Source organism: Cyphomyrmex costatus, unplaced genomic scaffold (genome assembly GCF_001594065.2).
Source record: "Cyphomyrmex costatus isolate MS0001 unplaced genomic scaffold, Ccosl1.0 scaffold36, whole genome shotgun sequence".
Lineage (NCBI taxonomy): Eukaryota > Metazoa > Arthropoda > Insecta > Hymenoptera > Formicidae > Cyphomyrmex > Cyphomyrmex costatus.
In genome coordinates this window covers 2,283,235-2,295,580 of record NW_017277774.1, presented here as the reverse complement: position 1 = coordinate 2,295,580, position 12,346 = coordinate 2,283,235, and the positions used below count along the sequence as shown (strand labels likewise).

General features: G+C 32.4%; 3 protein-coding genes across 4 annotated transcripts; 1 reads left to right on the top strand and 2 right to left on the bottom strand.

The window, feature by feature from the left end:
- Positions 1-1,637: 1,637 nt before the first annotated feature.
- On the bottom strand, positions 1,638-3,194 carry LOC108776458 (haloacid dehalogenase-like hydrolase domain-containing protein 2). The gene is made up of 4 exons (XM_018543074.1): positions 2,927-3,194; positions 2,204-2,500; positions 1,925-2,135; positions 1,638-1,839 (listed from the first exon to the last, which is right to left on the bottom strand). The coding sequence occupies exons 1-4, from the start codon at positions 3,019-3,021 to the stop codon at positions 1,672-1,674; spliced, it is 771 nt and encodes a 256-aa protein (XP_018398576.1). The 5' UTR covers positions 3,022-3,194; the 3' UTR covers positions 1,638-1,671.
- LOC108776383 (ribosomal biogenesis protein LAS1L) lies at positions 3,079-5,957 on the top strand. Its single transcript, XM_018542982.1, has 7 exons — positions 3,079-3,122; positions 3,331-3,405; positions 3,478-3,570; positions 3,641-3,974; positions 4,174-4,364; positions 4,485-5,473; positions 5,580-5,957. Exons 1-7 carry the CDS (start codon positions 3,079-3,081, stop codon positions 5,858-5,860), a joined length of 2,007 nt encoding a protein of 668 aa, XP_018398484.1. The 3' UTR covers positions 5,861-5,957.
- A 463-nt stretch (positions 5,958-6,420) lies between these two features.
- LOC108776431 (transmembrane protein 135) lies at positions 6,421-12,042 on the bottom strand. Of its 2 annotated transcripts, none has more exons than XM_018543041.1 (9): positions 11,379-12,042; positions 8,714-8,844; positions 8,419-8,545; positions 7,795-7,949; positions 7,471-7,723; positions 7,215-7,382; positions 6,963-7,103; positions 6,710-6,876; positions 6,421-6,617 (listed from the first exon to the last, which is right to left on the bottom strand). In XM_018543041.1, the coding sequence occupies exons 1-9, from the start codon at positions 11,523-11,525 to the stop codon at positions 6,503-6,505; spliced, it is 1,404 nt and encodes a 467-aa protein (XP_018398543.1). In that variant the 5' UTR covers positions 11,526-12,042; the 3' UTR covers positions 6,421-6,502. The 2 variants fall into 2 exon arrangements, with proteins under 2 accessions (XP_018398543.1, XP_018398544.1); XM_018543042.1 differs by lacking the exon at positions 11,379-12,042 and adding an exon at positions 11,276-11,350.
- Positions 12,043-12,346: the final 304 nt, after the last annotated feature.

Sequence of the window (12,346 nt, the reverse complement as noted above, 5' to 3'; positions counted from 1 at the left end):
TCAACATGATGTATGACAAATAGATATGAAAATTGTACATTTGCCTTCAAATATGAAATTATTTCAATTTATTACAACGATATTGCATCTGATACAATTTTATTTACATAACCATTATCTAGAATCAATTAATTGTTCAGTTCACTGTATAGTTCTCGGAAAATGTATATATTACTGTTCTCTACATACCATATATACATATTTCTCGCATGAATCAAGGATAATTATTCTTTATTTTTTTTAAATAAATACTTGAGTATATTTGTTACCATAATGCTAATAATCAAGATGTGCCTGAGCATATATCTTAAGTTACAGAGAGCATTTTAATCATGATTTATTTTGATATTTAAAACAGCTCATACAGTTAAAAGATACATAATTATATTAACTTTCTTTTTCTTTTACATTTTATCAATGATAAATTATAAAAGCTATCACATTATCTTAATAAATTTTTATCTTTTTTATTAGATATTTTTTTAACAAGCAACATATAATTTCGTAAAAGGTAATAAATTTATTCGTTTTATTCACCGTCATGTTATTTTTGCACAGAAAAACGAAGTATTAACTTGAGAACGTTATTAGTGTAAAAATAAAAAAATAGCAATTTCATCTTTCTTCAACCTATGTAAAAAGAAACGAGATTTAAAGAACAAAGCAGCAAATTTTGGTGCCAAATTTTATATGGAAAATGATACTCGCAAACCACCGTACATTTTTAATAAACAGCATTTTCTTTTTATAAACCTGTTTTAGGTGCAAGTTCTATAGTGGTACTACTTATGACATAAGGCTACATAGCGAAAGATTAAATTTATAATTTTTAGAATTTATTAAGATTATGGACCAATATCGTCTTTGCGAAAGATCGAATGCTTGTATGTCAGATTATTTTGTAAAATACTACATTTTACTGTTCCGACTTGTAAATTATCAAACTTTTCAATGTCAAACTGATCAACTCAAATTTTCTGCAATTTTTTACAAGGAGTGTACAACGAGACGATATTTCTATCCTCGAATATTTTCATATTTATCTAATTATTTTTGTAATACATTACTATTGTCTCTATCGAGACTTACATTGATAAGCAAAGTGACATACATAATGCTCCATATCAGAAAAGAATTGACATTAATTTCTATTTGTATTTATTGCGTCTGTTTTACAATATGATATTACTCCAGACTATGTACACTATAAAATGATCAGTATTCAATAAAATGTAAATTAATATATAAGGTGACTTCACACGGTCAATAATATTGTCAATATTAACAAATATTGACAATATTACTGATCGTGTGTAGTGGTGTGTAGTTAATATTGATGGATTGATGTAAAATACTGACAGTGTCTGAATTTTGGTTTTCAAGCATCAATATTATTTGTATTAGGATTCATGTTATAGTATGTCACCATGCAATAGATAACAAACGTAAATTTAAAGTGAAATGCATTATCAATAATACTGATCGTGTAAGGTTGTAAAAATACTAAAAATATTGATGGGTACTGTCAGTATTACTGATGCAGCATTACTAATCAGTATTATTGACCATGTAGGGTCACCTATAGAAAAGAGATTACATCGCGCAGCGACTCATGAATAAAGAATTCTAATGCTATTTATTTTGTCACTTATTTTATCAAATTACAAATCTTTAAATACTTTTACTAAGAATACTGTCAACAGCTTCCACAAAAGAAGCACATACTTTTGCTGGTCCTGGAGTAATTGTGCTCTCATCTCCTGTTCTATATTTACCAGTTTGTACCAGAATACCTCTGATCCCAGCTGCCTGTGCACCAGCTATGTCATCTCTTACATCCTAATCATAAAAAGATTCATAGTTATAAATGTATAAAAAATATATAATATATGAAAAAGAAAGACAATATAATTAAAAATATTACATCTCCAATCATTACAGCCTGTGCTGGATCTGTTTCTTCTAAAGCTGCCTTAAAAAATCCTATGGTTGGTTTACCAACAACTTCTGCTTTCGTATTGCTAGCATATTCTAGTCCTTTAATAAATGCCCCAGGACCTAGAGCTAGGCCATCGGGACGCTTGTAATATCGTCCTTCGTGAATGGCTATGAGAGAAGCTCCATCCAAAAGCAATCTAAGACATCACATTAAAATTATCCATGTTTAAAAAATACAAATGAAAAAAGGAAGATGCAAAACTACCTGAATGCTTTGTTCAGTTCTTCATAATTGAATTTGCTTGGTGCTAGACCAATCACAATTGCATCAGGAGTATTATCTGTTATTAAATCTTGAAAATCCTCCATTGCTGTTGGATCAATAAACAGCATTGGTTTCAATTGTCGAGAAATAATCAATTTTCTCGCAGCTATTAAAGAACTAAAAATCTCTTCTTTCCGTAAATCGAATCCAAGTTTTATCAGACGTTCATACAAATAATTATTTGACTCCTTGGTGGTGTTGGTGACAAATTTAATTGACAAGTTTGCATTTCGTAGTCTAAAACATGAAAAAATTAATTCATTATTCTCTAAAGTCTAAAAATAAAAGGATGCTTGATACTGAAAATAAAAATCGTAAGATTTTTATTACTTGATTAATTTCATCAGTAATTAAAAAAAAAAATCTTCACTCTTACTGGGTTCAATATTTTCACAAACTATTTGTCAAGTAAAAGTAGACATTTAATCTTAAAATAAAGCGTCATTAAACAAAAAAATAAAAGATTTTTTATTATTAAATTATCAAACTTTTGATTAATAATTTATTTTCATGCAAACTAAATAAAGTTTAAGCTTACGGATTTTATTTAGGATACTTAAAACTAAAATCGAGCCATTTCCATAGAAATTGCACTGTGATCGGTTTGTGTATACATGTAATAAAACAAATAAAACTTAGAAAAACAAGAAAATTTAATATAACCTGTTTAATGCTTGTACGGCACCAGGAATAACCGTGTTATCAATGTGTAACGTCCCGCTGAGATCTATCAGCACCGTCGTGATTTGTCTCGCCATTGTTATTTTTATTACATTGTAATTTGATATATATATACATAATTTCGTAGATATGCTATGAGCTGTTGTCAAGATATATCAGCAACAGGTGCACTATTATGGTGCATTTACTAACAATTATCAAGCTTTTCCTTGATTGATATTTGATAAACAACAAGGATGAAATGATTCCACGAGCGTGTGAGCGCAATTTCAGTTAGCTCTTTATCTGTTTGGTCTATATTTGTAGATCTAATGGAATATGCCAATCAAATGCGAAAGCTTATTGAGCGCTCAGTGAGCAGGTTTCTCTATGGTATGACACATCAGTGAGCCCACTACATCGATAAATATGGCGGTGTCCGGGAAACACGATGGTATAAAGCAGGTACCATGGTTATCTCCGTAAGTATTGAATGAAAAATGAAATTTTAACGGTAGAGACGAATGCCGACGGATAATCGATTTGTTGATCAGGGCAGAATGGCACGATGTGTACAGGCAAATTTATTCCAACGACGCGGTCGAGCAAACAAAGGCCTACGAGACACTTTTAACATGGAAAGCCAGGTGATGCAATGTTTCACATTATTCAACTGGATATTGAGATGGATTTTGGAGATTATTATTATTCTCTTAGGATGCCGAAACTACCAGCAGGTGTGGACTGTACTCTGTCAATTTTGCAAGTGTGCCTCCGCGATCGCGAATGGACATCCAAGATTGACAATGGCGAGCTACCAATGTATTGCGAGAATGACCTGAGTTTGATGTACTCGACCACGATAATGAGATTTTTGAACTACTTTTCCAATATAGGGCAAACAAAGCAAACGTCCATGTTTAAAATCGCTAATCAACTGAAAATTCCAGAGTGGATAGTCGAGTTGAGGCATGAGACTGCTCATGGACATGAATTGCCATCCATTGGAGTATTGAGGGTAGCAATTAATATATTGCTACTTTGGTTACATGTATGTTTCTTTCTGTCACAACTGTATAAAGTCCATTCTATAATTACATAAGCTTAATTTATAAATGGTTATAATTGTAAGAATTGATGGTTACAGTCAAATATGAGAATATTCTTATAACTACAACTATGCTTACATAGTAATAAAATAAATTTAATGGGATTAAGTGTTACAAATCTTTCTAAAATATCTTTTAAAGGATGAGTATTGGGCACCTGAAGCACATGCAATGGAAAAATGTTACTTGAAAAAAGGAGAGGAAGTCTTAGAGGAGGAAGGAGAATCTGAAGTGGAGGATTTTACATATATGATTGAAATTTGGACAACTGTTAGTTTATATGTCACTGCTGATTATAAATTAGTGTCGGATTTACCAGATACGCAATTACGGTATATTTTTTGTTGTAAATCAAATGAAGTGTTCTGTCAACATTTTTTTAATCAATAAGTTCTTGATATGGAATTATAAGATATATGACTACATTAATCTGTTAATATTACTTCTTACAGGGAAATGTTGCAAGATTTACGCACATACATGTTATCTGAGTATAGAAGTAAAACTTCGGATAATGCTGAGAACGAATATGTATCCGTTTACAAGAGAACTATAAAAATGGATAAAGAATACAATTTGCAAGCTGCAAAAACTCTACTTTTAGCTAAGATATCTATAGATTTAAACAAATCCTCAAGTACAATGTATGAGAAGAATAATACAATTTGCAATGCATTATGCAAGAATAAAGTTTTTCTGCCAAATTCAGATATCCTGAAAATTTTTCGACAAAAAGAAAAAAATATTAATTTAAAAAGAAAGATTTTGCCGCTCAAGATGCTTCAATTCTGGAAAGATATTATTTTCTTATTACATAAAAAACATATGTTAGAGACACTGCTCTTTAAGCTGTTCAATATCGTAAATCAAGAACATGAAGATAAAGAAAGAAGAAATCTTGCTGCTTTGTGGATAAACTCCATCTTTTATAGTTTTGTTCAATTAGATATCGTCCAAAGTATTTCTCATACCGTAGAGTATCATAAAGCGGACAAAAAACTAGATACAAAAATTTTAAGTCAACATCTCAAAGAACGCATACATTCTGAACATCCATATTTGCGAAACGTCCTATGGTTAGACATATCGAGTATCATTCCGCACTTTCTTCTTGATGTAAATTTTTTATCAAAACTTTTATTAAATGTAAATGAATTTTCTGCAAGATTGGTAGAACCAATTTTGAAGTTGTTTACATCGAGAATAGATACACAAACACAAAAACATTTAATAAATTTACTTCAAATTTACACGTGCCAAAAGGATGACAATAAGGACAGCAATAATGATTTTGATAAAATATTCAATGTCAAAGATCTCGATCCGAGTCCAATAGAAAATGAAGTGCATATACAGGAAATAAAACATGCAAATAGAAAGAAAACTACTCATTCGTTGGCAGACCAGATAATCCGTAATTCACATTGGAAATTAGCACATGGTATGTATTTACAAATAAGGTTTCCGAAGATGTATATATGTATATAATAATTTGAATGATTAATAATAATATATTATAGTGTTATTGTTTTTTAACTAACTTCTAGACAATTATCAATGGATTGGATGTCCCATTGGATTACTACCGTGGCAAGTAGACTCATTGAAGAGTTTGGAACCACTTCAACTGAATCCATCGAAACACCCTGTTTCAGTTCTAGATTCTCAAATAGTCGCTGGTATTATAAATCGTAAGAATTTAAAAATGCAAAGTTGTATCAAATGGGACGACGTACTGCGAAAAAAAAGGAGAATAGAGAGGAAATGTAACAAAGGTGTCGTAGATGTAATGAACAGAGCATTAGAGATTGTTAAAAACCAGAAATAATGTGATATAATAAATAGTATAAATCTATAATGAACATAATAAAATACACATTATTGTCTATCACATATTGCTCCAATAAATAGTTATATTCATAATAAAATATACAACAAAGCTGTCTCCGTCTAATATTTATGTTATATTAGCATTAAATATAAAGTTTGTATTAAACATAGAAAAAATAATCTAATGTATATATCGCAGGGAAAAGTATGAAAGTATCTCGCTATGCAATTTAAACGTATTTGCAAATAAATTCTAGTTACAAGTTAATAATCATATCCATTTAAATAATATTTGTCTATTTCCCTGACATATATTTATACAATTATCACACTATAACAATCAAATATATTAAGTTATAAATTATATCTATGTATAAAAAAGTATTAAGTTCTTTTAGTATCACAACATATTCAAGCACCATTCGAATTAGGTTGAAAAAACAAAGTAGAAACGTCGATGTTCAGATCGCTACGTTAAAATATACATTTTGTTTCACTTGTTTATCGTAAAGAATTTAATTTATACAATTTAAAACATATTGTTGATGTACACTTCTTTGGTTCTAGAGAATTATTTTTCGTTTCCGAAGAAAAAGATACTAAGGTACGTATTGTCATACTTGATACTTACACTCGATATTTAGAACGAAAAGGTAAGTTGATCTGTGGTTTTCGTTTTTCTGAGCACTTCTTGCAAATTTTTGTGAGTTTCTAAACCGAATACATTCATAGGTAGTCGGGACATTACTGCTATTCTGAAATCCATATACATACGAAGTGAGAATAATGGAGTGTATTTCGGATAAGATACAACAATCTTTTATTTTGCGCTTCGCACAACATTTACCTTCCGCCAGACACAGTGTAAAGGAATCTCCAATAGGATGATCTCAAATTTTGTGGTTCTACTATAGCTGCATGGAAGAGAACTGCCGTGCTAAAACAATATAAAAAGATCGGAAACCATTTTACTTCAGGTACTTTCTCATTTTCCACTGCATCATTCCACAGCAACTGAAACAGAGTTGGCGAGTTTGTATATTATAATTTACTACATTAATATATTGCACGAATATATTAATAGAAATATATAATAATACCTGTAGCGTTTTCCACATGAAATATAAAGCTATAGTAGTATTGGGATATGCCATAAATGTTACGCTTGCGATAAGTCCAGCAGGAATAGCATAAATGTGCGAATCTTTGTGGAGGGTTCTTCTCAACATGCATGATACTAGCTACATACAAAGAGAGAAAAAAAAGAAAAGGTTAGTGGAAATAATTTCTTGCGAAAGATATTATTCGATATTCTGTAATTTGCATCAAGTATGCAGAGTAAGATGACATACTTTAAAAAGACCGGTAAATCCTCCAAGAAATATAGCTAGATTTAAATTGTCTCTTCGAAAGATGGTGGTTTTTAGCAATTTCGGCTTTTGAAGTAATCTTTTAAATTGCAAGATTAGTTTAAGCGCTATTTGTCCGCAAACACCATAACTGAACATTCTTGCACTATCCTTTAAATAGAAAAGAAACATAGTTACACTGCGAAAAATAAAACATTTTTTCTAGAATATTTATATATTGTTGCTTTTACATACATACCGCTAAAATATAATGTGCGCAGCTATAAGGATGCGGACACGAAGCATCCTTACTTTGTGCCTTTAAGCTATTAATGATATATTTGTATGCCTCAAAAGACTTCCATAGAATACTGAATTTATGTCTTGCAGAGTTCCTACGTATACTTCTGTCACTCTTTGCGCTGTCAGTTACAATGTTTCTCGAAGATGTTTCGGAATGTGAGTCTTTCTTTCTAAGATATTCAATCTCTTCATACTGCCCAATAATCATCCTGTTTTTTGAAAATTACATTATACACATGATGTAGAGATATATGTATTAGGTATACAAATTCAGATATACCTAAATATTTTATATATTTGATCCTGTTTGTTTGTCTTCGAACGAAAGAAATACAGTAACACAGCTACGCTTACGGCAAATATATAGACCTCTCCTCTTGGAACAGATGAGTAGTATCCTCGCCATAAACCCATTTTAAACAAAGTTTCTGTTGCCTAAAAAGAAACGATAATATAATAACATCCTAGTTAAAAATTAGACACTCAAGTATAAGCACGTTACATTTGATAAATGACCAAAGTAATGTAATTTGCGATGTAACTTACTCATTGTTTTTAATCAAATTAAATTAATCGATCAAAATTTTGAGACATCTTCTTTGTATTATGTAAAAGATTTCAACATCAAATCTGTAAATCTGATGTGACTCGAACAATAAATACAAAGGAGGAATAATTAAATTTGTATTAGCTGAGGATGACTCCAAAGTGAATCGAAACGTTTTAAATTTGTTATTTTAATAGAATAAATTAATAATTTGAGGAAATTTATTTCTTATTACTTTGCGTACCAACAACAACGCTGTACAGTCACTCGCTCTCTCAATCACTAGAATTCTTGATTTGATAATGATAACATATATCAATGTTTGATATGTGTGATTATTGCAATATATCTACTTACAACATTTGACACGTAAAGACACAGTAACGTACGCCTAGAGGCTCTTTCTATCACAATGGCAGATAGGCTAGATAAAAAGGACGGAAGAAAAGATACAGTCGGTATATAAAAACGTCCAAGTGCTTGCCTGAAACACAATTATTAAAATTATTAATTGTGTCTTCTAGTATACTCGAATATTTATTAATATTTTAATAAACACGCATTTTAAAAAAGCTGATACGTGAAATTTTTTAATTAAATTTCCTCAAAAATTCTGGCTTCATTAAATAGTTATACATTTATTATTTTTTACCTTAATAAACAAATCCACATCGAATAAGAGAAAGCACTCCACGAAAGAAATGCTGTGGATTGAAGGATACCCAACAAAGTTTTCTTGATATCTTCTTTCATTGGCTTCTTTCCTCTCATTAAAAATGCAATCTGAAATGACAAGAAAATCAGTTCTTACGGTAAAACTTATAAACTAAAATTATATTTATATCATAAATATTTATATTATCATAAATTGTACGCGTTGCAATACAAAATTAAAAATTATAAAAATTAACTTCTTCCATTGTTGATTATGGTTAATTTAGTCATAAATATTCACTTAAATCAAGTTTATAAATTTTTATTTCATTTTTTTCGCTTCATTTCTTTCTTATCTATTTCGACAGCCAAAGATTTACGAAGTAACATAGTTAACTGGCGATAATGAATCATTCATTCACACTGTAGTTTGCATGTGCTAATGAGTTTTATTGGGAACGGGTAATTATATAACAAAATAAGTATAAAATGAAAACCTAAATAGTTGAATATAATGGAAATATTTGTTAGTCAAAATAACGCGGTAAAGGCAAATAATCGTGTTTAAAGTCCACACAAATATTCCGAAGCCTTTTTTAGTTATTTTTGTATATGCTTTACATATTTTCGCAAAATTGAAAATTTACATCATGAAATTAAATCGAAAATATCGGATACGCAAAATATGTACAAAAATGTATGACGCGCCAATTATACAGAAAAAAATATTATCAAAGAATATTATCGACATATTATATCAGTATGATTTGTTTCTTACGACATTATCCGAATCTCATTCATTTCGGATACATTATAAAAGTTTTAAATGCTCAGCATTCATTCATAGCCAGACACTTTTACACAGGTTTGTTTTATTTTTCAAATAAAATTTGTTTCGGTTAATTTTGTATTCAAATTATTTTGTAAAACGTGCAGAATAAAAGCAAATGAATAAAAAAATGTAACTAAAGACATAAAGAGAAGTGTGATTGCATGATTATTCTCAAGGTTTTTGTGTAGATTTTTAAATGAAATTACGAAATTCATGATTTGGATATAGGAAACTCGATATCTTTATGCCTCGATAAAAGAACGAGGCATTTTGCCCTATTGACTCTATAATCGCGATTAGAATATGACTTCGACTGACTTAAACTGTAAACTTAGAGTAACACAAACTGTAACTAATAAATTAATCATTAAGATGATTGGAGTCGATATTGAAGTACGATTGAAATCACTTTTAACACTAAATGCCAGCCAACAGTATAATACAGTGAGCTCAATACATCTTATTTGGTTTAAGGGGAGATCAAATAAAACGATCGATGAAACAATAAAATAATTATAAAAAAAATTAGATTATTCTAAATCGTATTTAAAAGTAATACAAAAATTTTTGGCTGTGATTTGCCATCCAGATCAAAATTATTTCAATAAGTAGTATTTTTTTATTCCTGTGGTCTAATAAAAATATACAGAAATGTATTATAAAATCTCAATCTTTTTATAAGTATTTTATCCAATCACAATACAGCTAGTCTACACTTATTGTATCGTGATTGGTTAAAATAAAGCTGTCAACCTATAGTGTGATTATCGATCTTTTTTTTATCTTTTTCTTGTTTTTCTTGTTTATCTTTTTCTTATTTTTTTATGTTTATTGATGAATTCAGTCACTCGCGCTACACTGAATTAATACACATTAAAGGCTGCTTTTTGTAAAGTATAATATAATATAAATGCACGATAATATAATCAACTTTGTGATAATATATTATAATTACTTTAATAATAAAACTTAATACATTATTCTATTTTAGTTTGATAATATGATAATACCATGATTTTAAATGTTTAATCTTTCAATTAAAATATTTATGTTTTTGCTAATTTCAGGTATAGCACTAATTTCGATATGCACTAATCTAGTGTAATTGCAAATAACCATATATATGCGTTTTTTAATATCTTTAATGTCTCTTATCTGTTAATTTCTATCAACTTAGATTAATTTTCATCTCGGTTCAACTTGCTTCTCATCCTTTTTTAATACTTAAAACTAAAAAAAGATAACGAATTGGTTAAACCAAGTTAAAATTAAACTACATTGATATGAAAACGGGCCTATGTAACTTTACTCCAATTCTTTCTTTTTTTTCTTTCTTAAAAGTCTTAAAAACTAATTCCTCGTGAATACTCATTAGGCATAGTACGTTTAAACGGTTTCAATTATTTTCGTGGGCATCTTTCGGTCAATCGCGCTCGATATGAATTCGCAATTCCATTAGATTTCGGGACGGGTGCACCGACGACGTGTATATGCATGCAAGGCACCATGGTGCATTCGCACCAATTTGCACTGAGCCGCGTGGTGCACCTGCACCCGGCACACACCAAGTGAACCCGTCGGGGGCCACCGGGTCATGCTGCGCACTGAGTGCAGACGCACTGGCTGACAACTTAACGTCAATGCACTTGTCTCGAAAGGGCGGACGCGCGCGTCTCTCGGAGAGAGATTGACGGACGAATCGCAGGGAGCGCAACTCCTGATCCGTACCCTCGTCTCGAACGATCCTGGCGAAGTCTAGACATCCTGACGGGAAGGGAGAAATTAAACGAGAAAGAGAAATGCATTGACGCGGATCGCGCGTGACACGTACGATGTAAACGGTCGTGTATATCCTGAGGGATTCCTGCAAGCAGTGCAGACCGAGACCGGTGGTCGCGCTGACGCAGGACTTCGTCCATGGATGTACGTAATCTCGGCAAGGCACCTCGAACGAAAACTTGCTGAGTCGCGCGGGCATTTTCACTGCTCCCGCGATTGACAGCGAGCACACGGGCGGCTGGTGATGGCAACAACGTTAGCGTAACACACCGCGTGATGTCACACGATTATATCGGCGGGCACCGCGACTAGATACGGCGCATTTGAATAGGAGAGAAAGAAAGACCTCTCTCTCTCTCTCTCTCTCTCTCCGCGGCCGTGGGAAAGTCGAACGAAAGTCAATAAAACGGCATTTTATCGACATGCAGGCCAGCCGTCCGGATCCGAGCCAGATCGCGGACTAACTCCGCTCCGCCACGCCAACGTGATTCAGAAGCAGAAGACAGGGAGAGGGAAAGGGAGAGAGAGAAAGAGAGGGAGAGGGAGAGAGAGAGAGAGAGAGAGAGAGAGAGAGCGGAGAGCGCGCACCAAGATTCTCGTTGACGAAACGCACAACAAGAACGAGGTCACGTGAAAAATCTCGCGACGCGGCGGGATCGATCGCGAACGACCACTCACTTCCGTGTCGACTCGCCGAGCGACCGTCGACGACTGCGGAGGACTGACCACTGACGAACGGTAATAGGTATATACTGTAAGCGCGAGCGTTGCAGTTGCAAACGCATGGCCCGCATGGCGCGGAGCAGAGAGGCCGCAGATACGCTCAGTCATCGGAGCACTCGCATGTGTGCGTTTACGCACGAGCCGAGCCTATAACTGTCCTCTTCCCCAACAGTCCCCAGCCCTCTACGTTTTACTCTTCTACTCTTCTTACTCCTTTTTGCTCCGATCACTTTCTCCTTTTCTCACCAATTCTCACGGGTTAATCTCTCGGTTTATCTAAGGCTGCACGTTTGTTTT

Bases quoted from the DNA above. Each gene is read 5' to 3' on its own strand.
- LOC108776458 (XM_018543074.1), bottom strand. From the start codon at position 3,021: ATGGCGAGACAAATCACGACGGTGCTGATAGATCTCAGCGGGACGTTA. The intron at 2,501-2,926 runs GTTATATTAAAT...TTCATGTTTTAG, and splicing joins GCCGTACAAGCATTAAACAG to ACTACGAAATGCAAACTTGT. The intron at 2,136-2,203 runs GTAGTTTTGCAT...GTGATGTCTTAG, and splicing joins GAACTGAACAAAGCATTCAG to ATTGCTTTTGGATGGAGCTT.
- LOC108776383 (XM_018542982.1), top strand. From the start codon at position 3,079: ATGAGCTGTTGTCAAGATATATCAGCAACAGGTGCACTATTATG. The intron at 3,406-3,477 runs GTAAGTATTGAA...TTTGTTGATCAG, and splicing joins CAGGTACCATGGTTATCTCC to GGCAGAATGGCACGATGTGT. The intron at 3,571-3,640 runs GTGATGCAATGT...TTATTCTCTTAG, and splicing joins CTTTTAACATGGAAAGCCAG to GATGCCGAAACTACCAGCAG.
- LOC108776431 (XM_018543041.1), bottom strand. From the start codon at position 11,525: ATGCCCGCGCGACTCAGCAAGTTTTCGTTCGAGGTGCCTTGCCGAGAT. The intron at 7,950-8,418 runs GTAAGTAGATAT...GTTTCTTTTTAG, and splicing joins GTCTTTACGTGTCAAATGTT to GCAACAGAAACTTTGTTTAA. The intron at 7,724-7,794 runs GTATATCTGAAT...TTCAAAAAACAG, and splicing joins CAAATATATAAAATATTTAG to GATGATTATTGGGCAGTATG.